Consider the following 24,470-nt stretch of genomic DNA (forward strand, 5'->3'; position numbering starts at 1 on the left):
CATTGTCACTAGCGTGCTATCATTTCGCAGGGGTCACGCTGCTGCCTTTTCCCCTGCCGCCGAGACCTGAGGGGATAAGAGAGACACATGCGGGATAAAAGAGGAACATGGGAACACGCATGTCTGCGAGGGCAGCTGTTCCTGTGTTGTTCTGATCCATGGGGCTTACGTGCTATTTATGGGTCCACAAAAGACTGTGGGCGTACAGTTTGTCCAACGATGCCTCGGTGTGGCTGGCGCACGATACGACCGCAACCCCGGCATGCTAAGTCAGCATCCCTGCATCAGATGGGCCCCGCTACATGACCAAGACAGTAACATCGTAGATAGATAGATAGATAGATAGATAGATAGATAGATAGATAGATAGATAGATAGATAGATAGATAGATAGATAGATAGATAGATAGATGGATGGATGGATGGATGGATGGATGGATGGATGGATAGATAGATAGATAGATAGATAGATAGATAGATAGATAGATAGATAGATAGATAGATAGATAGATAGATAGATAGATAGATAGATAGATAGATAGATAGATAGATAGATAGATAGATAATGGATGGAAGAGTTGTTTTCATTGAGTAAATGAGTTATATCAAGCTATCTTGACATTCGTCTATTTTATTGACGCTTTTGTAACGGATTCAAAGTGACACGGCACAGAACTTGCCGACTTTGCTGTGCGTGCGCGTGCGTGCGCGCGCGTGAGGAAAACAAAGGTGGCGAGGGGGTGCGGTCTGGCCGGAGTCGCTTAGCGGAAGCGGAAACTCGGCCATCTCCTCCTTGCTGCTACGTGCAGGCTAGCCCGGGGTCAGTCCCCTCCCCACGCTCCAATTCGAATCTTCCTCCTCGCGCCGTCTCGTCACCAATGTGGCCCACGTTTTGTTTTTTCGTGTGACCGCGTCACACTCGGCCGCACTCCTCATGCCGGACATGCCCGCGCCGTTTCGCAGTCCTACTGGCCAACTAGCATCGGCTAGCTTGCTAGCTAGCTAATCTCTCCTAGCCGCAAGCTGCAAGTGAGTGATACCTTTGACCACTCACCGGTAGGTAACATAACACTCATTTTGACGCCCGATGTGGTTAATGGTTAACATGGGGGCTGAATCGCATGCTTAGATATGAGTCTTAGCTTGTTGGTGGATAGCTAAGCCGTCGTGTGGCTAATTTCTACTTTAGCCACACTCAAGTGAAAGCTTGGGGGCAAAGTGCTTCTTTAGCTCAGGTACAAGCGCACGGGACGGCGCTTAGCATTGCATAGCACGAGCATATGACAAATGAAGTATGTTATTTTTAGCTCATTAACCGCTCATTTGGGTACTTTGTAAAACATTTGCATGTTTTCAAGCCATTCTATTAGAGAGTGTTTGTAGGAAGTGTCCTTTTTTGTAAGGCTAAGTTAGCACAGCAAGTGCTAAGTTGGTAGGCGTGTCAGGCAGACTGCTTTGCCGGGTGGAGACTTTTCTAACGTCAATTTGATGCTCGTTAATCAGAACACCGTGTTGGACTTGCACCAAACGATGACAATAAAGGCTCTCTATTCCACGGTGACCTTTGTGTTCACTTGTCATGACGTCACCTGTGTGTTGCTACCAGCTGTTGATCTGAAGCGTTGGTAAATTCACTTCAAACGAGTCCATTTTATTTATAAAACCCTAACTCAGAGGATATTTTACGACAATGAGCAAGTCACCAACCAAACTCGTCATATATTGTATTATATATGTAGAAAAAAAACCTGAAACACACAGCCCTAAAAATAACAGCAATATTTTATTAACAATATTTCCCCAAAATTACATTCTGTCAAATGCTGAGTCCGGTTAGATCATTCACTTAGACCTGAATAAACCATACTAAGATTTTGGACTGTCGGCTGATGGGGTCCAAAGTAATTTTTAGGGGTCTAGTCAATAGTACTATTTCATCCATAGGGTACGTGAATCATCATTTTCTTTTTAAGAATCGTAAGAGACTTGATTGTATATGTTCAGAGGGAAGGCCAAGCTTCAAAAGTTATGTCTACGCCCGTAACCACTGGCTTGTTTGAACTTTGAAACTCCGCAGTGGCTAATTTCCCGGTTTGTTATGCAAACGAATTGACCTGTCGGTAGGTGCGTGTGCTTCGATATCCTTTTAAATATGTTTGGTCTGAGTTTGTCGATGCACACAGTAAGTGATTATTTTAAGAAGTAGTCTGAATAAACATACGGTTGTTTCAGTATTTTCGAGGTCAGGCTGTGCTAAAACGCTCCCCGTAATAATATCCGAGAAGTTCTGCTGGAGCCGTTGAGAAGGATCACCCGTGGGCGTGAGCGCTTCCTTGCTGGGTTACTTTGAAGGCAGAGTGAAGTACTTGAAGTCGGCAACATGTCCAGTTTTGTGGACAAAAAAAAAAAGAACCAACCGTTTCTAATTGTGAATTCTAGATCAGTAAGTCTGTCTGCTCACCCAAGCAGATAAAATCCATTTTCTGTGCCCATGAGTTGTTTGTTAATTTCCTATCATGTGATTTTCCAACTGAATATCTGCTCTGTCCTCATTTTATCACGGGCGCTTCGGAATCTGCTGCTCTGCCAGCGCGCGTGTGCGTGCGTGTGGGTGACTTAGCAGACAGTCAACAGCAAGTGAGCATGTCATTTAGCTGCCTTTGTTTGTCTTCTCTCACTCCGCAGTTCTCATCTCCCGCCGGCTGTGATTTTTGCTATCCGATGTTGCCCCGGAAAGAAAAAGGACACGGCCGGCTGTGAATGAGCGGCGTCCCAGACTCAAAGTCCAGCGAGCGTAGCAAGAGGAGAAGCCCGATTCTGCATTATTCTTGAGTAACAGGTGTGCAGGACACTGACATATGCTCCCTTTATTGCTACAATAGCTAATGCAAGGTTTCCACAAACTCTTTTGACAGATGAAATTGAGAAATTGTGAGGTCTCATTTTGCCATAGCAAACCCTAACCATTGATTACAAAAATATCCGTGTGAAAACGTCTCAATTCCCCCCCGCCCCCACCCAACTCCTCTTCAGATCCCTACGCGGCTCGACGGCCCGCCGGTTGCCATGTCGACCTCATCGCTACGGCGACAAGTGAAGAACATTGTCCACAACTATTCCGAGGCTGAAATCAAGGTTATATGTTGTGCCTTATATGGCAGCTACTTGCACTGCCTTTTTTTTTTATTTTATTTTTGTCTCTGTCGAAACACCCACATCCCCTTTTCTGGGCACATTTTCTACCAGCTCATGTTTGCCATCTTCCGTCACACTGATAGCAAAATGTCTGTTGCTAATCATGTGTTCCTTTTTTTTTTTTTTCTCTCTCTTTGCTTTCATTATATATCTGCATAGTCGAGCATAATTACATTAAGCTGTCACAAATTGTTACACGATGGCCGTCTGTCCCTCATTTAGGTTCGGGAAGCGACGTCCAATGACCCGTGGGGCCCCAGCAGCTCTCTGATGTCCGAGATCGCCGATCTGACGTACAGTGTCGTGGCCTTCTCGGAAATCATGAGCATGGTGTGGAAGCGCCTCAACGACCACGGCAAGAACTGGAGGCACGTGTACAAGGTGCGCATGACTGACTTGCAGACTTGAGCCTTGTTTGTGGGAGGATGTGGATTTTATTTTAAATTATGAATTGGATTTCATAACGTTATTTTTATTTTATGGCCCCTAGATGTTTACCTAACTGTCCCTAATTGGCCGCAGTTTGTAATCACACACAAATGTGTTTGGAATGGCAGTAGTTTTATTTGTTTTTTTATATTTTTGTAAGCTATCGTGTTCATGTGTGCCAGGCCATGACTCTCATGGAATATCTGATCAAGACGGGTTCCGAGCGGGTCGCCCAGCAGTGCCGAGAGAACATTTACGCAGTGCAGACCCTGAAGGATTTCCAGTACATCGACAGGGATGGCAAAGATCAGGTATGCAAACACGCCGAGGTGTTTGGATGGTGAAATTCAAATTGATTCGTTCCAAAGTTGTGCCCAAAGCGTTCTCGAGTCCAAAGCGTTGGAGCGCACAAAGCCGGCTATAAAATAACACTTTATGGGACACTTTATAACACTTTATAACAGCTTTACAATTGCTTACACTAACTCAGCACTGCGATGCAAGTGATTTACTTTCTTTACAGCGGTACTTTGAGGTCTTTGTCGTGAATTTTGCAGGGCGTGAATGTGCGCGAGAAAGCCAAACAGCTGGTGATCCTGCTGAAAGATGAAGAGCGACTAAGAGAGGAGAGGATCCACGCCCTCAAAACCAAAGAGAAGATGGCACAGACCTCCAGCGGTGAGACTCTTTTGTTTGGTGACCTCCCCCAGCACACTCACCGTCTCGCCACGTTGCCTTCCAGCTTCTTCGGCGCCATCGGCACCCAACCTGGGGGGCAGCCTGTCGCTGGGCTCCCACTCAGGCGGGGCAGACCCCGAGCAGGCGTGGCCGCAGAGCTCCGGAGAGGAGGACCTCCAGCTCCAGCTGGCTTTGGCCATGAGTAAAGAAGAAGCTGAGCAGGTAGCGCAAAGCAGTCGAGTGGGCGAAAAGAAACACATTTTTCGTCTAAGTCGGCGGTTTCACACTACACCGGCAAGCGTATGCAATGAAGATTCACTCGCGTGTAGCTTTGCTCTCATGATGTAACCCCTGACCTCCCCCAGACTAGCAAGGACCCTCTGGAGGACGCCGAGATGCACTATGCACTGACACTCAGCAAAGAGATGCTTCAAGAGGTTAGGGCCAGTCGGCAGGCACGGCCGGCCGGCCCGCCAGTCGGCCATCCGCTATCTTGACTTTCTCTCCTCTGGAATTCACAGCGTTGTCCAATCAAAATGACAAATGGTTGCTCATATTTGGCACGCTTCCTTTTCATACTAAATTCAAACAAATTGTTAGCGGTGCTTTTACACCTGTAGTTTGCTTTTTGTGATCCGCCTTACTTTTGTCCATTTCCTCCCTGGTTTGGTTTCCTTTGACACAATTAAATTAAAAAATAGCAATAGGTCTCATAGAATGTTAAACTGAAGAGCCCGTGTACACCCTCGACACCGATCGTTCATTTGCCAATTGCCGCAGTTTCATCGAAACGATTCATTTGAGCCCTGACCAAAGTTCATTACTGTCATGACTCAACACTCGACCAAATAAACCACACCAAAGGAGGAAATGGCCTAGATTATAATTTAAAAAGGAACAAGCACGAGAAAATGTGTAATTTGTATCTTATCATGTGTCTGATTATTTCAACCTAATCAATCCCGTTTGTGGAATTCGCATGCCAAATATGTTCGATTTAACCCTGAATGGTGGAGTGTGCAAATATTGATTCTTCTTTCCTCATGCACTGAACTTTGGGCTGGAATTGAAATCCCTCCTACTGACATCTCACTCGTGTTCTTCTCCTGGGTTTCTTTCCGAGCGCTTAACATCACACACAGTCAAGTGTTTGTTTCTCAGCTCTTCGATAAAATGTCATTCAGTAGGCCAGTCTTTTTGTTTGGTTAGCTCCGGTGGCTGTTTCCTCCTAAACAGAAAAGTGGCAAAGTGCAGTTCACATAAGACTTGAAACTGGCAGATAGTTGGGTCAGCATGTCCTACTTGGTCTTTCAAACAGATTGTCATGATCTTAAAAAAGAATCTCATGTGTCCAAATTAATTTTTATTCATTCCAATCTTATTGCCGACCTCATTGTGCGTCAAACTTTGCTCATGTCACTGTGTTTGTGCGTGTGTGTGACTGGCAGGAAGAGCGACTTCGTAGAGGCGACGACTTGCGACTGCAGATGGCCATCGAGGAAAGCAAGAGGGAGAAAGCCAAGCCAGAAGAGGTGCGTGCGCATGTGTGTGCGCTGCATTTGCCAAATGTAAATTAAACTTTGTATAATTCCTGCCAAGTGGTAACATAACAGATGACATTGCTGAATGTTCTGTGCTGGACAGAACTCTCTCCTGGAGCTGAACGCCGTGGACCCCTGGGGGGCGCCTGCAACTGCCGCCGCCGCTCCCGCCCCCACCGTGGGTTCAGCCGGCCCCTCCCCTCCGCCAAGCCTTCCCATCGCCACTTCGGGCCCATGGGGCGCGACCGCCACAGACCCGTGGGGGGTCGCCTCGCCCGCTTCCCCAACCGGCTCCGACCCCTGGGTCGGGGGGCCGCCGCCAACTATAGCCCCTCCTCCGGACCCCTGGGGAGAGACGTCCAACAGCGTTCACAACGCGGACCCCTGGGCAAGCTCAGGTAGGCAACAATAAGAGCTCGCCCTGCCTGCCCGTGTTTTCGCCACGCAGTGTCCATGTTGTTACGCTTTTGCCATTTCTTGTCATTACATGCTTTCTGCTTCATGTGGAGGAAAGCATGCTTGTGAAATTCATCCTCCCTGTGTGTCGAAAGCAGGATGCAAATCGGTTTTTTTCGATTTGGGTTTGACTGGTCGTTTCCCAAGCAGAGTGCTCTCATGTTTGCATGGGTGAGGCCGCAAAAAGGAGAGTAAACAAAATGGCTGGCCACCAGTGTGTTACACCAGAGTCTCTGTTTCGGAAATAAACTTCCTGCTTTGTCCTGACTGTGGATTTCTAGCAGGGCTGGGCGATTGATCTTAAAGTTAGCTAAATTTAAAAAAATAAAAATAAAAGGCCTTTAATTTTTTGGGTGAATTTACTCATAGCAAAATAAATTCACAATGGAAAATTAGGGCTCTCACAAACCAATTTTTTTGAATCAATTGTCATATCGATTATTCCAATCAATTACTAATATTAACACTATTTTCATATATCTTTTTTCGGAATTGTTGAATTGCCCAGCCCTAATTTGTATCTGTAAGGTGTTGTTAACCCTCCCCTTCCACTCCTGCATCCACCACCCCCTCCCCCTGTAGCCGTGACACCCCCCAGTGTCGACCCCTGGGGCCCCTCAGTGCCACCCAGCACTTCCTCCTCAGGGGGGCCGGTAGACCCCTGGGCGAAGGACGTGCCTGTCCCTGCCTCTGACCCAATCACCTCCGACATCTGGAGTGACTCCGCCAAACACACTAACGGCACAGGTACATTCACGTCCATGAGTCACTTGCGGGAATGACTGTACACACACACACGCGTACACACACACACACACACACACACACACACACACACACACACACGCAGAGTGTACTGTTGTCTTTGTCCAACATTTCATCCCCTTCAAGTAGACGTGGTTAGACTTCCTGTCTTTGTCCAGTGGCCGACTTTGCGCTCTTCATTTCTCAGGAGACCCTGAGCGACGAGGGTCCTCGGCCACAGGCTGCAACAGCACCGGCTCGCCCGAACCTTTTGACCTCACGTCCCTCGGCTCTTCCCTTCCTGTCCGCAAGACTCCCGAGTCCTTCCTCGGGCCCAACGCATCTCTGGTTGATCTCGACTCGCTGGTGTCGTCCAAACCCAAGCCCAAACAGCCGCCGCCTCCTTCCATCTCCTCGTCGTCGGCGCACAACCCCTTCCTCCAGAACACAGGTGAGCTAATTCCTGATAGCTCGATGGATTGTGTCCATAATGTATACACACAGAGCTTTCTGGTTCCGTGATTCCACAGACAGTTAAAATCAGGTCAAGGTGCCTCCTATTTATCACAGTGTGGCCCCTTTTCCCCCTCAGGCTCCTCCCCGGTACCCGGCATGGCCGTGACCCCGGGCAGCACCATCTCCAGCCGCGGCGTCTCCCCGACCCCGGCCTCGTCCAACCCTTTCGGCGTGGCTCCGCCCATGAGCTCTATCTCTCCTCAGCCCTCGTCGCTGGGCCTTAGTGGTCTTCGCGCCAGCCCTGTGCCTCCCAACCCCTTGCTGGGCATGCAGGTCCCCGCCATGGGCCTCATGGGTGCCCCGGGCATGGGCCTAGGTGTGATGCAGGCTGGCCCCATGGGCTACGGCGGGCTGTCCCCAATGGCGCCGCCCACTTCCGGCATGATAGGCCCAGGAGGGATCGCGCCCCCTCAGCTGATTTTGGGCGGGCCCGGCAGAGCAGGAGAAATGATGGGCGCGGGGGGTGCGGTGGGGGGCGCCGGGACAACGGGAGCCAGCACCAATCCGTTTCTTCTTTGAGGACGTGTCGGCGCTCGCTCGCTGGAACCTCCTCCGTCGTAACCTGCTGCTCCCTTTTTATTCAACACGCGCAAATTTCCACTCGGCTATACCGAAAAGAAAATCACATTTCTGTCCAAAATGCATTTCACAGAGGACTCGTTTATTTCACCACGTTCATTTCAAGAGGGGTTATTATGGGGGTCCGGGGGGAAAGAGAGATCTATTTATTTAGTAGTCTTTATGGTCCGTGTGAAGCTCATCTCTAACATTTGCGCGCTGAGAGAGAAAAAAAAAAGCGGCCAAGGACAAATAACAAAACAAAAGGTGAAAGAAACTCTGCCTCCTCTTCCTCAACAAACTGAATCTATGAGAGGAAAAGCGCGCATGAAGAAATTTTTTTTTTTTTCTTCAAACTGCACATGGACTGAAAAGAAAAACACACATTTCAGGTACAATGTGGGTCAAATCATTTCAATTAATTTAAACCTAATTTATTTCATCCACTTTTTTGGGAACAATCAAGGAAAATCAAATGTGATCATGCCATATATAAATAAATCCAATGCTTATTTTCCTTATTTCCTAATTGCTGTGGAAGCTCAATCGGCTGACTGATCCGAGACCCGTGTGTGAAGAAAATGTTGCGTGGGTGCCGGATGAAGAACTTGTGCAAGTTTGAAATATTTCCAATGCCTTTGTGTGTACGTTTTAAGCCGCCCTTGTTTTCGTTTCATGTTCTGTCTTCTTTTAGTGAGTCGCTCACAAGTCCTAATTTGCATCCATTTGTTTTGTTTTGAAAGACTAACCTGTATTACTACTTTGCATTGTCGGAATTTCAAATGAGTTGTTGTTCTTATCGCCGATCTGATTTCATTTTTTTGATAGTCCGCAACATTTCAATCCCGTTTCTCAAACGTTGCGGTGTTTTTTTTTCTGTTCAAAGACAGACATTGAGAAAACAAACGAGTGGAGGAGATGAACAGAGACTTGACAACATGCTCCATGCTGTTCTTTTAATTTACACATTTTATATCGACAAGGAAAAAAAAAAATCTTATACTGGGTGAATTTGCCTGTGAACGTTCACATTTGACAAGTTAAAAGAAAGCTATTAATGAAATTTAACAAAAGCCAACAGGAAGCAGGCGTCATGGCTGGTTTCATGCTTGTGCTGTACTTTCACGTCTTTATCCTATTTGCAATTTTTACTGCTGCAGAGTACAATAATGTGACAAGAATAAATGTATATTTTATTTTCCTTGATCCATTCGATTTTTAAATCCAATGCAAAAACACAACCTGCAAAACAAATGTAGCAAGAAGCGCTTCAAAAATATTGCACTGTTTATCTTTTGCTCACTGATGTCAGGCGAGTAGGGAATCCCAGTCAAAGTCGTCCTGGATCTCCTCACTGTTGCTGCTCTTAAAAGACGGACGAGGTCGCGGTGCCGTCGCTTGAGCCTGCGCGCCACCTGAGACGCACAAACACGATCACCAGCGGCCGCAAACAAAACTGCCGCTCTGGAGAATATACCCAGAAATGTCGACAAAGTCGTCTTTTGATAGACTGTTGATTAGTTTCGAAAAACAGCCTTGATGATGCAAAGTGATTTGACGGCTTTCAGTGTGTTGATAGACAGGAAGATGGCAGAGCCAAGAAAAAGTCAAAGCCACTCAATAGCCAAGCTCAACTTTGATCGTCAAGGAGGAAGCGGGTTGCCAAAAGTCATCAAGATGTTCTGCTATGCAGAGAAGAGTTCCACAAGAGGACATAACCAGCTCTTACCAGCTGTGCTTGCAGGTCGATGAAGGTTGTAACCCTGCGTGTGAAGAGGCCTGCGGAGCAACGGCGAACCGTTGACAGGGCCGTAGTGGAAAGACGACGGATGGGCAGCGAAATGCGGCGGCGGCAGCATGTTGTAGGAGCAAGGCTGAGGCAACGAGGGGTGCTGCGGGCCCAGAGCCAGCGGGGAGTGACTCCCCGAGGTCAGCATGCCTTTCTGGGCAAAGAAGCGGTTGAGGGAATCGCACAGAGATGTGAAGAGCGCCGGGTCCAAAGCCCAGTCGCACAGCTCCGCTTGGCGCATACTCTCCAGCAGGTCTGACCACACAAAGTAAGGAAAATTTTAACTTGGACGGTCTCGTGTTATTCGGGGGGTGGCTCGACATTCTCACCTGGGTGACTGGAGAGGTCGATATTGGCCCAGTCCAGGTTGCTGGCGATGCGGAAGCTCTCCTTCAGAGAGTCCGTGCTTGTGAACCAGTCAGCTGGTACTGCTAGAAAAAACAAAGCGGCAATTTAAGACCTTCAGAGACTTGTAGAATTTAGTGGCCGGTGAATTTGGATGTATTTGTAGACTCACTGTGCTGCGAATGGCGCACCGTGTCACTGGGAGGGGCAGGTGGTGGCGCCAGTGGTGCGAGGTGAGGTGACATGGGCAGGAGAGTCGGAGTGTGAAGCGGGGTGATGTCGTTGCTCGGTAGAGACACAGCGGTAGAATCGGCTGGTTAAAAAAAAAAAACGGAAACATATTTGGTCATCTGAATGGGAATTTTCATTGTCATTTTGTGTTTTTTTTAACCTACGGAGACAGGATCATGTAGATTAGTCGCACTGTGATATCACACACTTACCTTGCGAGCCTCCTCTCTCCCTCATACTCTTGAAGAGTGACTTAAAAGACGCATACAAGTTAGGTAAGTTCATCTCGTCGAAGGTGAATCGCAGCTGGGGGTCGGCCGTGGGGTGTCCCGACTCGGCTGACGAGGGAGCGGTCACGGGTAGAGGAAAAGGGGAAGAAAAAGTGAGAGACGAGGCAGTGGGTTGAGAAGAGGAGGAAGAGGGACCAGGTTCCGGTCCTGAGTGGGCACGGAATGGCTGACAGGCGCTAGCAGCGGAAAGTGGCGCGATAGGGGGAGTCGGGCCGGGTCTGGGGGGTGCGTTGATCGGGGTGGCAGCAGATGATGTGTAAGGTTGCTGCAAAAACACAATGTGAATTTGGTTATGCCTTTAATAATGTCATAACAGTGTGATCGTCGTGGCATTAACTTGTTAGTTTTGACGTCTATAGTCGTCAATGAGTGGATGAAGTTTGTTACCTTGCATGGGGGAGGAGAGAGGGAGGCGGGGCGGAGCGGCTGCTGCAGGGACCTTTCAATTGCTATGTCTTTTTGGCAAGCTGGATGAAGAGAGGGGCCTCTTTCTAGTTCTTCTGGAGCCTGTAAAGTAAAAATGGTAGCTCTCATCACAACTGATAAACTCAAAATGTGTCACCGAATGATTCAATTAAATGTAACAAGTGTGTTTTTTTAGTAGACTGATTTTGACGAATCAACACTCACGTCAAGTCTTTTCTGTTCCTCGTCCGGAAAAGGGCGTTTGGACGCCCTGGGTTGATTGGACACCGCAGGTCCATCCATTGTCCAATAGGAGCCCTGGAAAAGTCAAAGCAACAACATATTTGATTGGGTGAGATCCGGTGGTGAGCTTTACAACTATTCACCTTGCCAGGGTCGTTGTGCGGACGGGGAACTTTCCTGAAGCATTTATTGAGGGACAGATTGTGTCGAATGGAGTTCTGTGAAGGAGAACATTACGTGACGGTGAGAGCAGTCAAAGCAAATATTATTCAAATGAATCCAAGACAGTGCATCTTTGTTAGTATCTTCTTATTCTTGGTTTATAAATGAAGTTACAAAGCCTGGAAATAATTAATTGACACGTCTGGTTACCTTCCATCCGCGGCCCGTGTGACTGTAGTAGGGGAAGGCGTCACTGATCCAGGTGTAGATGTCATTCAGGCTCAGCTTCCTCTCCGGCGCGGCCGTGATGGCCATGGCGATGAGGGTGGCGTAGCTGTGGGGGGGTTTGCCTTTGGGGTTGGCCGGGGAGGGGTCGTGCGCGGAAGCCAGCGCATCTCCTCTGTCCCTCCTCCTCTCTCCTCCGCGTTCGCGACCCGAACGCAGGCTGCTGATTCCCAGTTGCGGCAGCCAGTCGATGCTGGTGAGACTGGAGTCCAAGTTGGAGGACATGTTGGGAGTCTACAGACGAATCAGCGGGGTTCCTTTATGAGGCAGATAGTGGACTTTTGAGTTGCATACTTTCACTTTAGCAAAAAGGAGGATCCAATCGCAATACACTTCACGCAACCTTCTTGCGGCCACTCGAGGGCCGCGGCCTTGAAAAAAAACAACAATTTCATGCTGCCAGTGGTGCGCAAAATCAAATGCACTCACCGCACCCTCTCCCACCAGCTCACCTTCAGATCGTCCCCCTACAGCATCGTAATCCCCTCCAGAGTTTCAGTCGGAAAAAAAAAACTTTCGTGAAACTTTGTTCACAACGAGACCTATCGGGTGAGCTTCCTTTTTTCTTCCCCTCCCTTTTTCTGCCTGTGCATGAATGACGTCACCTGCCCCGCCCTCCTAGGTGACATCATCGCTTTTGGACACCTCCTCTTGCAAGCTTACGGGCCAACAAACAGGAGGGAGCATGTCAAATCTGACTACTGTACAGTATGGGAAGTCGTTATGTCATATCATTGGTATCCATTTAAAGTCTTTAAAACATCTCGCATTTGAGTGCACATATGTTGTTTTCCTCATCGTACATTAGTTGAAAAAAAAAAAAGTTACTACTAGACGCAGTCATCCAACTAGTGAGGACAAAGAGCACACTCGTATGAGAAAAAAATCAATGAACGGCTCAAATATCTGTCCATGTTACTGCTATTAACAATCACTCAGACAAACAGACATACCCGATTAATAATGCAACATCCTTTTATTGAAGGACTCCGCATGTAGATTGCTTTGGAAATATGTGTTGTTGGGAAATGTTCTTTTGTTTCTTCTTAGAGCGCACTGAAATAGGCGAGGAGGCCAGTGTCTGGGGATGGCTGCATCATAAGCTGCTGGATCTGGTGGGTGACAGAAAATGAGGAATTAGATATAAATAGCCTAGCTACTCTAGCTAGCTAGATGGACAGTCATTTTCTCCATCCATTCTCATTTGCTTTTGCAAGGTGTCCCTAAAGGTGTGACTAAAGCACATGATAAGTACCTCCTTGAAGTTGGGGTGCTTGGCGCCTTGGACCAGCTGCAGTAGGACGGCCTCGGTAGTGGTGAGGAAGGCGCCGCTCTGCTTCAGGCGGGACAGAGCGAACAAGCGGTCTGTCTGGCTGCACGAAAAAAAAGAAAAACGGACACGCATTGAGCTGTGGAAACATGAAGGATGGCGCCGTATCAACGGCTACCTCCGCGACGAGACGGCGTCCGACACGATGTGGACTTCAGTTCCCTTTTCCAGTAGATCGAATGCCGTACACTGCGAAAAGAGCAAAGGTGAATCAGACGGAGCTTTTGACAGATTTCCTGAAGCGGTCGCAAATGTGTTTACCGCAATACAAGCGTGCGCCTCGATGCCACACAGGATGGCCTGCTTGGGGTTCCCCAGAGCCTGCATCTCCTTCTGCACCTCCTCTATCATCATGGTGAAGGACGTTTTTGCGTGAGCTGTCAGGCCCTCCGCTCCCAGCTCCGGCACTGTGGGGCCCAAACCTTTCGGATACTGCTCAGTCAGGATAGCAGGGATCCCCAGAATCCGGCTGGCCTATCACAATAGGGGGAATTTTAGATTGAAGAGGAAGGAAGTTTTCTTTTAATTTAACTCCAAGGCGAAAGTTGCAACCTGGAGCAATCTGGCAGCATTGCTAACAATGTTGGTGAATTGGAAGATGTTGGGTCGGAACTTCTCTTGCATGTCGCACAGGAGAAGCACCGTATCCTTGGTGGAGAGCCTGCCGATGCCTGCCACTGTCAACATTACATTATGTACACGCATGTAAGCTGGTGGAAGGTTGAGCCAGTGATTGTTTTGGCTCTGTGGCATGCTCTCGGATTCACGCGGGACAGTTTTGGTAGAATGACTACAATCAAAGTAATAACAAGGCTGCCTCTGCAAGGCCAAGGTGACTTACTGTTGATGATTGACTGTGAAGCGCACTGTTTAAAGTTCCAACTGTCAAACTGTCCTCATGTGACACCACCACCTGAGTTCAAAGAGAAAGCGTACGGATGCTAATAGGAAAGAGTAAGTTCCATCCAAGTTTTCAGAAAGCACAATTAACTCAATGGGGATCATAGGGCTTATTCGGTTAACGAAATAAACAGAGAGGTCAACAATAACAAACCTGAGCAAAGACAGCTCGCGAGCATAAGTGCAGGCTGCAGAGTGCTTTACGTTCGTTTAAACCACGCCTGGAGCGTAACGACCAATAGAATCAGGTGTCTTGGTGGATGACGTCCTTGTTAACCAATGGTAGATGGAAGCGGAAGACGAATCACATCAGGTTTAGTCGTCGCTAAAGATGTCTGACAATGCGGATTCACCAACAGAGACCCCGAAAGAGGAGCTACACTCACCTCCCGAAGACTCGACGACTAACGAAGAGAAAAAAAAGAGTAAGAACGTGCATTTTATGCACTTTTACTAATTTAACGTATCATAACGACTATCGAAACCGAGGTAAACAACTTCTTCTGGGTTTGTGACGTAATTATCAGCCGACCAATCGGGTCGTTGCATTCTAGAAATCTGCCCAATGAGTGTATCGGTTGTTTACACGTGTTTTCAGTTGCGGAAGCAGCTAATGCAAACGTTTATATGCATAAATACTGAGTTACCTACATTTAATATTATCTTCATTCAAATACAATGGTTTGGTCATAAGGTTACGTGTAGCGATTACACGTTTGGTAAAAGGAGTACGTTAAATAGATGTCAAAAGTATTGCCATCAGCTGTCAAATCCACATTAGATTGTAAATGAAAACCAGTTTAATGCAATTTAATTTATGAGGTGGCATGTATAAAAAAAAAAGTACTGTAACAAAGCATTTGTACGTTGCTGCGTTCCACTGCCCCAAATATTGATCAGAAAGAAAAAAAGACTCGTCTTTCTTCAATGTGTAGTTGATGTCCTGCTGAAGGCAGTTGGGGACACCCCCATTATGAAAACCAAGAAATGGGCCGTGGAAAGGAGCAGGACGGTGCAGTCGCTTTCTCAGTTTATCGCTCGCTTCCTCAAGATGGATGCCAATGAACAACTGGTGAGTGACCACTCAAATTCCCATGCAGAAACAGTTTCTTCATTGTAGGCACATCATTACAACTCTGACACAAGTATTTCTTCACAGTTCATCTACGTTAACCAGTCATTTGCGCCCTCACCGGACCAAGAAGTGGGGATCCTCTTTGATGTAAGTACCCCAAGAAAAACAATTTCATGACCATTGTTACTTGACTAGATCCACCAGCACTGCAGTCATATTTGTTTGAGTTCAAGAACGCTGGGTAGGCTTTCATAAACTAGCTCTCTGTTCAGTCAATTGCCACACTTCTAGTTAAAGTACTAAAATGCAGGGATTTCAAGTAAATTAAACGGCCGCAGCTTTGGCCAGCAGAGGGCGCCAGATGGGTCAAGTTCATCGCGACTATGTTGAGATCTAAACAATGTTTTGTTTCTCTTTCAGTGTTTTGGAAGTGACAGCAAACTGGTTCTGCATTATTGTAAATCTCAAGCTTGGGGTTGATTTCAATTTTGGCTCTGATTTGTCTATTTTAAAAGAGATTATATGAGTTTAGCAACATTATTTTCTACAAATCAAAACAATTGAAAGCAGACCTAACTATTTGTGTACATTAATGTTACTAAAATGCCTGAAATGTGTTCTAAATAGATGGTGAAAATGCATAAAATGGCTCCTTTAACATCAGAGCTAACACATTTATTATGTTTCATGTACATATTGTAAATAAATGATCAACAATATCCAATTTATTTTTGTGTTTCTTTGTATAATAACAAAAATTAAAACCGCAGGATTTAGTTTTTAAACAGAAAATGGAGCAAAAAGGTTTGTTACTATTCAAGTGGTTTACAACTTATTCCACTGTGGATATTTTTAGTGGTAAAGGTGGTCAAGGAACACCCGGTGAAAGAGTTCACAATGGTCCATCAGTACACTAGTGGGTAGATTTAGAGGGATTGCATGAATCCAGTTGAGTTTGAGCAACCGATTCCCAAGAAAGAAGACCGACTGTGCGTATTTACTATTGGCCGGGAGGATTAACAGGAGGGGGCGGCGGCCTCACTGGTGTAGAGTCACTGATGCTCATCCAGGACGAGGGAACGCTGGCGATAATGCTCAAAAGGTGCCGTGGCTTCTCGAGACATTTGTTGAAGATGGAAAAATGTTATTTTTGACTTGGAGCCCATGGATTGAACAAAGATGAGTGAGGACTGCGAGGCTACTCCACTGCCAGCGGTGAACACTGGATGACGTTTTACAATTTGATGCAACTCATACGCCGGATAACCACTTTGGTAAGTAACTGATGCTATGAAGTCAGGTTTGCCTCATTTTTGAAGATTGGCGATCCACATATATTTTTTGGGAGAGTTAAAATTGTAAATACTGTCACTGTGGTTTTCATCCAGCCTCAGAAATGACGAACATGTCACAACTTTTCATAAAGTCTTAAAATGATGTCTCGAACGACGTTTGTTGTGTTTCAAACTACACCTATCGCACAAACAGATTACAGATTGACGGGGATTACGGACAGAAATTAGGATGGACGCTTTAGTCATAATTTCATCATCTCTTGCTTTTTTTGTCTCCTTTCTTGACCTCGTAGAGCGCCGGCGTCCATAATGACCAGCGGGCCAGGGAGTCTCAAACAGGAGGTGGGGAGGAAGTCCATGGTGCGGCCCAGTTAGGTAACAGTAAAAATCAAGAGTAAGCTTTCCAGGCAAGCCCTCCTCCAGCTATTCTCTCTTTATGTGAACCGCAGAAATCCCCTTTTGTGCATTTTTACCTCCATCTGTTTGCCCGCACATGCATCAACTTGATCGCATCTTCCTCTCCTGCCTTTCCTTTTAATCACTCGGGCGGTTACGTCACGTTTGCTGCACGGCCGGCGGCTCATCACCTCCCGACCCGCCTCCACACCAGAGGCGTCCGCCGCGCCGCATTCATCCGCCCTTCCCCGTGGCCACTGCGCCGCATTCGTCCACCGCCCTGCCCCGGTGCCTTCGGCCATGCCGGAGCGCATGTCGCGCCGCTCCCGCTCCCTGCTCTCCCTGACCTTGACCTCGCTGGCCCTGGCGCTCTCCATCCTGGCCCTGTGCACCTCCTACTGGTGCGAGGGGACCCACAAGGTGGTCAAGCCTCTCTGCCTGTCGCCCGTCAAGATGAAGAACTGCGGGCAGAACAATAGCGAGCCTTACACCACAGGTACGTGATTTTCATACTTGATGTGAATCCTCACGTTTTGAAACTGTGTCACTCACTGCGGTGGATGAGTGTCGGGCTTCTCGAAAACCTATTGTCCTTCGTGTAATTTATTTTTTTAATCTCGTTTTACCCATCGCTCACTTTTAATTATGGATGACTTTAATCTGTGGACACGCCTCCGAGGGAGGCGGTTGTCTTCATCTGCTTTTTATTTCCCCACCATATATGCTTAATTCACAACAGGATTACACACATAAAGGAATTAACTAGGATCTCACTGTGTACACTTAAAAAAAAATGTACAGGATGTACTTCGGGCAATGTACAGTGTTGGCTTAAAGTTATTGGAACATCTCTAGACCTGATTTATGGACCTAATGAGATTGCGTTTAGGTGAGGACAGGACAGGATAGAAAGAAGGTTATCCCAGATGGAAATTTGTTTTGGACGCTGCTACATTGCTGCACCTACAAATATTAGGTGTTCAGATTGCATTATATATTTTGTAAAGGTGACTTTTTTTTTTTTAACAAAATAGTTTGAAACCAAAACAAACCCATGAAACAAACCTAGACAAAAATGATGCTATTCCTCCAAATAGAATGAGAATAATTTTACCATTTAGCCAATTAGCATAGATAATCCGTTTTTAATTTGAGGTTATTGACAAGGTTTGTACGACCAGAGAAAGTGAAGGTTGTCTCAGGAGATAAGAAGGAAAATTCTGGACAAGCATGCTAATGCTTGATGTTTCTGTGACTACAGCGATGCTGCATTTGCTTCCATTAGTCGGCCACAATGTCCAACGCTGTCATGTGTATGTGTGTAAGCGTCGCCCTACTTGTGTGCCATCCCACAGAGAGCCCGACCCAAAACCCTTTCAACCGCACACTGTCTCCAGCCAGACGTGAGGAGTTGGCCAAGATCCGCCAGAGGCAGCTGGCCAACGCTGTTCACTACATTTGGGAGACGGGCGAGGACAAGTTCGCCTTCAGATATTTTCACACCGGCTTTTGGGAAAGCTGCGAGAAACACAGTGATGGTGAGCAGAGGTGGCAGCGAGAGAAATGCTGACGCGGCAACTTGGTACAATGTCATTATTTGAGATACAGTAACGACACACAAGCTATTGAAATAACTTTTATGAGTCAAATCTTCACAAAATGGATACCTTAAACTAACTATTATCACCACTTGTTTTCTTGGCAGGGGAGAAATGCCGAAGCTTCATCGAGTTGACTCCAGGGGAGACGCAAGGTGAGGTTGATGTTACTCCCTGAGCGACACTCCTCAAAGTCTTCACTCGTCCTTCTTCGATGCCGTTGCCACAGGTGTGCTTTGGTTGTCGGTCATCTCCGAGTTCACGTACATTGGCCTGCTGGGGATGGGCTTCTTGCTCATGTGGCTGGAAGTCTTGTGCTCGCACAAGGAGATGCACTCACTGAAAATCAGTGCCTATGCTGCAATGTGCACTGTGCTCTCAGGTGAGAAGAAAAAAAAATATATATTTTTTTCCTGAGTATATAAGTTCCTGAGTCGCAATCGCACCATCTTCTTCAACATAATGGTTTTTTTCACACCGTTCCATCCCCACTGCAGGTCTTCTCGGGATGGTGGCCCACATGATGTACACCACCGTGTTCCAGATGACGGTCATCGTGGGCCCCAAAGACTGGAGGCCTCAGTCGTGGGACTACGGCTGGTCTTTTGCGTAGGTTGCTGACAAATGTACCCTAAGATGTACCAGGCCTGGCTGTATTTTTGTTTTGCAGACTGCTTTATGTTTGCAAATGTGCTGCTTGTAGTCTTGCCTGGGTGTCCTTCAGCTGCTGCATGGGCGCCGCCGTGGTCACGCTCAACTCCTACACCAAGACCATCATCGAGCTGCGCCGCAAGCAGAGGCTTCGTCTGGAGGAGGCCAGAGCGGCCGCCCGGGCCCCCTGCTACGAGGAAGTGGTCTCTGGCGGCGGCGGTGGCGCGGGGGGCTTCTACTCGGTCAGCGGCCTGCTGCAGTGTCCCGACGGCATGATCGACGTGGCCTGGGCCCCCAACGGCAGCGTGGTGGGCAACGGGGACGTACCGACGCTGGTTTTAGTGGGAGGCTGCGGTACGGATGGCTGTGAGGACTGCGAGAGAGAGATGGATGAGATGGAAGGGCCCGTGGACAGAGTGGACTCCCCTTGCTGAAAGCTGGGAGACTCACGGACAAGGTGAAGGAAGCATTTGTTGAACTCTGCACATCAAGTCTGACCATATGGAACAGAGGCCAAACGACTTGCAGGGACAGATGTTCTCTGTGGGGGGTCCTCAGTGCCTCACGGGAGGAAGGCGCGTTACACATTCAACAGACACTTCATTAGGTACACCTGCACAACCGAGTGACAGCCAATAAGAGACTATTGTAAATCAATCATAAACCTCTCAAGGAAATGGATTGTAGAATAAACTCGCCGGTCAGAATCAGACATTCGTTGCAGTCTTGCAAAAAAAAGAGAGTCAAGATTACATTTTTAATGCTGGTATAAGAAACCCGTTTGCAGACAAACCTGAGCACGAGATGAACATATACAGTAGATAGATGGGCCGAGAGAGAAAGATTATAGAGATTTTCAAAAGTCTGCTCTCTGATGTTGAACAGAAGATTATGTGTAAAGCAGTAATCCACAGTTGGACGCAAAGACAAGTAGAGATGGGTCGGGAGGTTTGCTGAGGGGGGCGGGGGTCACAAGGAAAGTTGGAAAGAGGCGCTGGCACGCACACACAAAATGAATCTTGGTGACAATACACGTGGAGAATGTGCACAACACTTCCCGTCAGGAAAGCTCAAATTGTCCTACTGTCCATTAAATGGAGCCAAATTCATTATAATGACTTTAGGTTACACATTTGGGATAATCCAGGATTTGCCGTCTGGGGATAAATACAATTGAAAAGTGTCATCAACAATTTTATCACTCGCCACCAGCACTGCTATCAGGTACTTCTACTGTAAACTCCGATATTTCGTACTCGTTCATCTGTCATTTATCCTCACAAATATAATATGGTGAACAGTTAAAAACGTGCTATGCTTTTTTAAAAATGGTTGTCCACGTTTACATGACAATAAATCGTACATTCAAGCCGACATGTATGTGAAAACCTTTAATGTCATAAGTTACATCAGAAGTAAAACAACTACATATGTTCCAATAGCTGTTAAAAAAACAAAAAACAAACAATCAGTTATGACGCTTTCGCGATCGTCCAGAGTACGGCTTGTTTTTATTACAGTCCCCAGATGTACAGTAAACAGATATTTTCACATAATCTTACTTTTGGCTGAACAAATAAAACTTTAAAACGCTATACAGTCATTACTCGCTATATGAATTAGTTTCTATGTTGACTACCCAAAATAATAAAACCACGACTTTACATAATATTTTATGTTAAAACTATTTGAGTTGAACACACAAATATACACGTTCATGGCTGATCAATTTGAAATGTTTTCAATTTTGTGAAACAGGTTGACAACAAATAACATGTTTGGAGTTTAAACTTAGTTAACTCAAAAAATCATGTTTACTCCAGCCAATCAAATTGAAAACTCATTCAAATATGAATTTAAGCAATATATGTTGAGTTTGTATTTATTTCTGTTTCTTTTTTTGACCAAAAAAAATCGAAATCTATATACCGTAATTTTCGGACTATAAATCGCGTTTTTTTTTTTCATAGTTTGGGTGGGGGGGCAACTTATACTCAGGAGCGACTTATATACATATATATGGTTTTTTTTTCATTTTTTTGGGCATTTTATGGCTGGTGCGACTTGTACTCCGGTGCGACTTATAGTCCGAAAATTACGGTATATGCAATGTCCCCATTTAAACTCAGTTCTATTATGCTAGAAATTACAATTACTGAGTTTCTTCACAATTCTGACAAAAAAAAGGAGCCAAATAATTTTCAAAATGCTAAAGAGAAGTGTACGGTGTATATTTTTTCTAAAATAACACAACCTCGTAAATTTTTTCTGACAATTAATCAATGCCACGTGACAAACAATAAAACAAAATTACATTTGATATCGATTCCTGTCAAATAAGTAACGCAAAATATTTACACATTTCATTTTTTTGTGCCACTTCAATGTTTGAGCGGTTCGTAGTGGATGAGCCGCATTGCATTTTCATTCTCAATTACTCCCTTGATGAACTCTCCTTCGGCCAGTCGCTCTGTCAGGCAAAAGAAATGACAAAAAATTTGAGTCACAAGTAAAATGACTTTGGTGAGAAATCCGCTCAGCTCTTTCATGCATGCAAAACCAAGGAGTCAGCTGAGGTCCGAACAAAGCTCGCATGCCAGCCGTCACATGCTTGCTGGAGCCCACAGGTGGATTTATATAATTATATTTGTTTTGTGCCCAACAGCTGATTGTCAAATTTAATCTCCACGCATGTGTGCGAACATCTGCTGAGGAAAGGTAGCAAGCAGATGTTAGCCCTCTTTCCAATTTTAAATCAGGCTCAGTTTTTTTTTCTCTTCCAAAAGTGCTAAGAACTTGAATAGTACAACAAATGCTTGTGGGAGACCTTCAGTAAACGCATACATCTACCAAATTGAAATAATAAAATAAAGAATCTTCAATAGTACTTTTTTCACAAAACACTGTGACCAAAGACTTTTTTTTTCTGACATAGATGATCATTTCCCAATGTGTCAAACCGCTGCAGTATGTCATTTTAGTCTAAGTATCGGTGGCTGGTATCGGTTCGGTACCGATATCCGTTATCGGTAAATAGGTGCGCCAATTCAACTGACATGGTAACTTACGATTGTCTTTCTTCTCAAAGTAGGCCCACAGCTTGTTGGCTCGCTTCTCGGGCGTGTTCTCGTCTTCCGGTAGCCTGCTCTGGTCTTCTTTGGGGATCAGTTTGAAGAGGGCCTAAGAGCAAATAGCAGCATAGAAAATCATCTCATTCATAATCTTCATTTTTTTTGTGGCAGTCACAACAAAGAAACACAATTGAAAAGATCCGCTTGTGCGCTGTTGTTTGATATCACAAAATGCTGAGGGCCACTCGGGTCCCAGGCGCTGTCAAGGCAAGAGGCCCTTTTAAGTGTGTGTATGTGTGTGTCCCACTTAGAGAGGAGGAAGGACTCATCTGCCACATTTAAGACACCTAGATTAACATGGATTAGAGCCAAGACTCAGGCCGACCGCCAAACGACGAGATCTCCGCTTACTTCCAGTACCCTCGCCTCCATCTTGGCCCCTCTAAAGTGCGTCCTCTGAACGTCTCACAAAGTATTGCACCTCTGTGTCCACAGTTAGCAGCGCATAGCATGTATCCGGCGTGTTACTTGCTGCTTCTCAGGCCAGTCGGTGGGACTCAAATCCCGTTACCGTGCCAACTGGATTTCCTAAACACTAAAAAATTCTGCATGACCAACTTTAAAGATATAATAGAAAAAAAATATTGACACGTGATCTTGATTTTGAGGGGGAAACAGAGACACTCCCTGCCGGATTAAACAACAACAGACGGTGTATGGAGAGCATAACACAGATTAGACCAGCGGGACGGACGTTATACGTGCACGCCGAGAGCTAAAGATTAGAGATTAGGGGGACTCTGGGGCGCAGGTGGGCTGGCAATTAGCGCTTGAAAGCCGCACACAGGGATCTCCACCTTGGAAGAAATAAGGGGCTTGGAAGGAAGACAAAATGGCCGACGGTCTTGCCGAGGTGGCAAAAAGTACTCCGAGGTTAGGGTTGGGATTAGGTGAGTGCTCTGTAAAAATAGAAGCACTTTTACTAAAGGTAAAAACAAAACATGGAGATCTCAAATCATCTTTCCCCATTGAAATGAATGGAAACACTGTTAATCTGTTCCAGCCACCCCATTATTCAAACTGTTTTTTTTATAAGACCTCAACATCTCAACCACTTTCTATGTCATTCTTACATCGTGTACAGATCAATATGTGACAATCAAATTAGCTATTTTCGTCCACCCAACTAAAATCCAAGATCTGTGCTGTCAGAATGAAATTTTTCTTGGTGTTTACCAGATGGCATCCATCTCACCTGGCAGATTTCCGTCACTTCTGTTTTGTTGATGTATCCATTCTTGTCCACGTCGAAGAGCGAGAAGGCCCACTCCAGCTTCCTGGGGGTCTTCCCGGTAGAGGTCATGTGCAAGGCGATGATGTACTCTTTGAAGTCCAGCGTGCCATCGTCATTGGTGTCGAAGGAACGGAACACGTGGCGAGCGTAGCTCTTGGCATCGCTGTCCGGAAAGAAGCGGGCGTAGATCTGCTCGAACTCCTCGGGCGTGATGCGTCCCGTCGGGCACTGCTTCTTGAAGTTCTCGTACCATTGGCTGATCTCGTGCTCGGTGAACTTGGTGCTCAGCTTCAGGTCCTCCAGGATTTCCTTGGACAAGGCGCTACTTGTACTATTGCCCATGGTTGGATTTGGCCAGTGTCTTAGAATAGAGGCGACTTTTGAGCCTGTTCCTGATCGCAGGCTGTCACGTAAAGATCCAGCACAGTGATCCCTGTAGCGGATCAAAATACAGTTCAGATAGAGAATGCCGCCTGAAAATGTCTAAAATGCAAGAAGGAGAAGGGAGACCTTACCTTTGGGTGTACACGTCGAGCGTCTCTGCGGCGTAAGAGATAAGTTGGAGGTAAGTAGGGCAGGGGGGAAAACATCTCCTCATGTGGGTCCAGGATAATTCTGTTAATGCGGGATTTAAGGTGGCTGAGCTTTTGACCGAAATGCACTTCTTTGATGGTGCTGCTAGAAGGCACTATGATATTATGATTGTGACCTTTTCACCCATCCATTGACCTATTCTGTCACTGCGCTTTGTGACAATTAGAAGACCATGCACTGAATTTAAGAGATGTATATCACGTGTACACTACCAAAAAATAATTCCAATTGGAGGTGCAACTCTCTTCAGATGAACCACCGACTATCAGTTGAGGCCAAAGTTTACCAGTCTGACCTTTCATTGACTTTCCTGGCTCTGTTTGCCTTATCAAACACTGACGTGTTTTATCTCTGGCCGCTTTATTCCCAAACTCAACTTGTTGACCACAATGGGCACAA

General features: G+C 46.3%; 6 protein-coding genes across 13 annotated transcripts; 3 read left to right on the forward strand and 3 right to left on the reverse strand.

The window, feature by feature from the left end:
* Positions 1-763: 763 nt before the first annotated feature.
* Positions 764-9,100, forward strand: epn1 (epsin 1). Of its 4 annotated transcripts, none has more exons than XM_037273249.1 (13): positions 764-1,056; positions 2,686-2,839; positions 3,034-3,135; positions 3,418-3,576; positions 3,807-3,935; positions 4,182-4,302; positions 4,367-4,524; positions 4,668-4,739; positions 5,751-5,834; positions 5,947-6,241; positions 6,882-7,046; positions 7,252-7,494; positions 7,636-9,100. In XM_037273249.1, the coding sequence occupies exons 3-13, from the start codon at positions 3,067-3,069 to the stop codon at positions 8,076-8,078; spliced, it is 1,938 nt and encodes a 645-aa protein (XP_037129144.1). In that variant the 5' UTR covers positions 764-1,056; positions 2,686-2,839; positions 3,034-3,066; the 3' UTR covers positions 8,079-9,100. The 4 variants fall into 4 exon arrangements, with proteins under 4 accessions (XP_037129144.1, XP_037129145.1, XP_037129147.1 ...); XM_037273250.1 differs by having other exon boundaries at positions 764-1,029; XM_037273251.1 differs by lacking the exon at positions 764-1,056 and adding an exon at positions 2,097-2,120.
* foxj2 (forkhead box J2) lies at positions 8,941-12,460 on the reverse strand. 3 transcript variants are annotated; one of them, XM_037273278.1, is made up of 10 exons: positions 12,320-12,459; positions 11,793-12,124; positions 11,564-11,638; positions 11,403-11,495; positions 11,160-11,279; positions 10,695-11,037; positions 10,424-10,564; positions 10,236-10,337; positions 9,847-10,161; positions 8,941-9,532 (listed from the first exon to the last, which is right to left on the reverse strand). In XM_037273278.1, exons 2-10 carry the CDS (start codon positions 12,090-12,092, stop codon positions 9,426-9,428), a joined length of 1,596 nt encoding a protein of 531 aa, XP_037129173.1. In that variant the 5' UTR covers positions 12,093-12,124; positions 12,320-12,459; the 3' UTR covers positions 8,941-9,425. The 3 variants fall into 3 exon arrangements, with proteins under 3 accessions (XP_037129173.1, XP_037129174.1, XP_037129172.1); XM_037273279.1 differs by having other exon boundaries at positions 10,236-10,334; positions 11,793-12,460; XM_037273277.1 differs by having other exon boundaries at positions 11,793-12,459.
* A 360-nt stretch (positions 12,461-12,820) lies between these two features.
* isoc2 (isochorismatase domain containing 2) lies at positions 12,821-14,346 on the reverse strand. 3 transcript variants are annotated; one of them, XM_037273419.1, is made up of 6 exons: positions 14,252-14,346; positions 14,039-14,110; positions 13,750-13,874; positions 13,316-13,671; positions 13,123-13,240; positions 12,821-12,979 (listed from the first exon to the last, which is right to left on the reverse strand). In XM_037273419.1, coding segments are annotated over exons 2-6 (666 nt in total). In that variant the 5' UTR covers positions 14,040-14,110; positions 14,252-14,346; the 3' UTR covers positions 12,821-12,913. The 3 variants fall into 3 exon arrangements, with proteins under 3 accessions (XP_037129314.1, XP_037129315.1, XP_037129313.1); XM_037273420.1 differs by lacking the exon at positions 14,252-14,346 and having other exon boundaries at positions 13,316-13,386; positions 13,459-13,671; positions 14,039-14,224; XM_037273418.1 differs by lacking the exon at positions 14,252-14,346 and having other exon boundaries at positions 14,039-14,233.
* Positions 14,347-14,389: 43 nt separating this feature from the next.
* atg12 (ATG12 autophagy related 12 homolog (S. cerevisiae)) lies at positions 14,390-15,896 on the forward strand. The gene is made up of 4 exons (XM_037273457.1): positions 14,390-14,522; positions 15,033-15,169; positions 15,257-15,319; positions 15,593-15,896. The coding sequence occupies exons 1-4, from the start codon at positions 14,429-14,431 to the stop codon at positions 15,650-15,652; spliced, it is 354 nt and encodes a 117-aa protein (XP_037129352.1). The 5' UTR covers positions 14,390-14,428; the 3' UTR covers positions 15,653-15,896.
* Positions 15,897-16,182: 286 nt separating this feature from the next.
* On the forward strand, positions 16,183-20,912 carry si:ch211-149k23.9 (germ cell-specific gene 1-like protein). The gene is made up of 7 exons (XM_037273366.1): positions 16,183-16,446; positions 16,761-17,359; positions 18,219-18,401; positions 18,569-18,616; positions 18,691-18,843; positions 18,959-19,070; positions 19,165-20,912. The coding sequence occupies exons 2-7, from the start codon at positions 17,164-17,166 to the stop codon at positions 19,544-19,546; spliced, it is 1,074 nt and encodes a 357-aa protein (XP_037129261.1). The 5' UTR covers positions 16,183-16,446; positions 16,761-17,163; the 3' UTR covers positions 19,547-20,912.
* Positions 20,913-21,486: 574 nt separating this feature from the next.
* On the reverse strand, positions 21,487-24,292 carry LOC119135634 (visinin-like). Its single transcript, XM_037273402.1, has 4 exons — positions 23,993-24,292; positions 23,439-23,910; positions 22,181-22,292; positions 21,487-21,582 (listed from the first exon to the last, which is right to left on the reverse strand). Exons 1-4 carry the CDS (start codon positions 24,073-24,075, stop codon positions 21,494-21,496), a joined length of 756 nt encoding a protein of 251 aa, XP_037129297.1. The 5' UTR covers positions 24,076-24,292; the 3' UTR covers positions 21,487-21,493.
* Positions 24,293-24,470: the final 178 nt, after the last annotated feature.

This window comes from Syngnathus acus, chromosome 16 (assembly GCF_901709675.1).
Source record: "Syngnathus acus chromosome 16, fSynAcu1.2, whole genome shotgun sequence".
Taxonomy (NCBI): domain Eukaryota; kingdom Metazoa; phylum Chordata; class Actinopteri; order Syngnathiformes; family Syngnathidae; genus Syngnathus; species Syngnathus acus.

Bases quoted from the DNA above. Each gene is read 5' to 3' on its own strand.
- isoc2 (XM_037273419.1), bottom strand. The intron at 13,672-13,749 runs GTTGCAACTTTC...CTATTGTGATAG, and splicing joins ATGCTGCCAGATTGCTCCAG to GCCAGCCGGATTCTGGGGAT. The intron at 12,980-13,122 runs GTACTTATCATG...GTCACCCACCAG, and splicing joins AGCACCCCAACTTCAAGGAG to ATCCAGCAGCTTATGATGCA.
- foxj2 (XM_037273278.1), bottom strand. From the start codon at position 12,092: ATGTCCTCCAACTTGGACTCCAGTCTCACCAGCATCGACTGGCTGCCG. The intron at 10,338-10,423 runs GTGAGTCTACAA...TGTTTTTTCTAG, and splicing joins GGTGCGCCATTCGCAGCACA to CAGTACCAGCTGACTGGTTC. The intron at 10,162-10,235 runs GTGAGAATGTCG...TTGTGTGGTCAG, and splicing joins CGACCTCTCCAGTCACCCAG to ACCTGCTGGAGAGTATGCGC.
- atg12 (XM_037273457.1), top strand. From the start codon at position 14,429: ATGTCTGACAATGCGGATTCACCAACAGAGACCCCGAAAGAGGAGCTA. The intron at 14,523-15,032 runs GTAAGAACGTGC...TTCAATGTGTAG, and splicing joins TAACGAAGAGAAAAAAAAGA to TTGATGTCCTGCTGAAGGCA. The intron at 15,170-15,256 runs GTGAGTGACCAC...ATTTCTTCACAG, and splicing joins TGGATGCCAATGAACAACTG to TTCATCTACGTTAACCAGTC.
- epn1 (XM_037273249.1), top strand. From the start codon at position 3,067: ATGTCGACCTCATCGCTACGGCGACAAGTGAAGAACATTGTCCACAAC. The intron at 3,936-4,181 runs GTATGCAAACAC...TGAATTTTGCAG, and splicing joins ACAGGGATGGCAAAGATCAG to GGCGTGAATGTGCGCGAGAA. The intron at 7,495-7,635 runs GTGAGCTAATTC...TTTCCCCCTCAG, and splicing joins CCCCTTCCTCCAGAACACAG to GCTCCTCCCCGGTACCCGGC.
- LOC119135634 (XM_037273402.1), bottom strand. From the start codon at position 24,075: ATGAGGAGATGTTTTCCCCCCTGCCCTACTTACCTCCAACTTATCTCT. The intron at 23,911-23,992 runs GTAAGGTCTCCC...GATCCGCTACAG, and splicing joins CTCGACGTGTACACCCAAAG to GGATCACTGTGCTGGATCTT. The intron at 21,583-22,180 runs GTAAGTTACCAT...TTTGCCTGACAG, and splicing joins CTTTGAGAAGAAAGACAATC to AGCGACTGGCCGAAGGAGAG.
- si:ch211-149k23.9 (XM_037273366.1), top strand. From the start codon at position 17,164: ATGCCGGAGCGCATGTCGCGCCGCTCCCGCTCCCTGCTCTCCCTGACC. The intron at 17,360-18,218 runs GTACGTGATTTT...GCCATCCCACAG, and splicing joins TAGCGAGCCTTACACCACAG to AGAGCCCGACCCAAAACCCT. The intron at 18,617-18,690 runs GTGAGGTTGATG...CCGTTGCCACAG, and splicing joins GACTCCAGGGGAGACGCAAG to GTGTGCTTTGGTTGTCGGTC.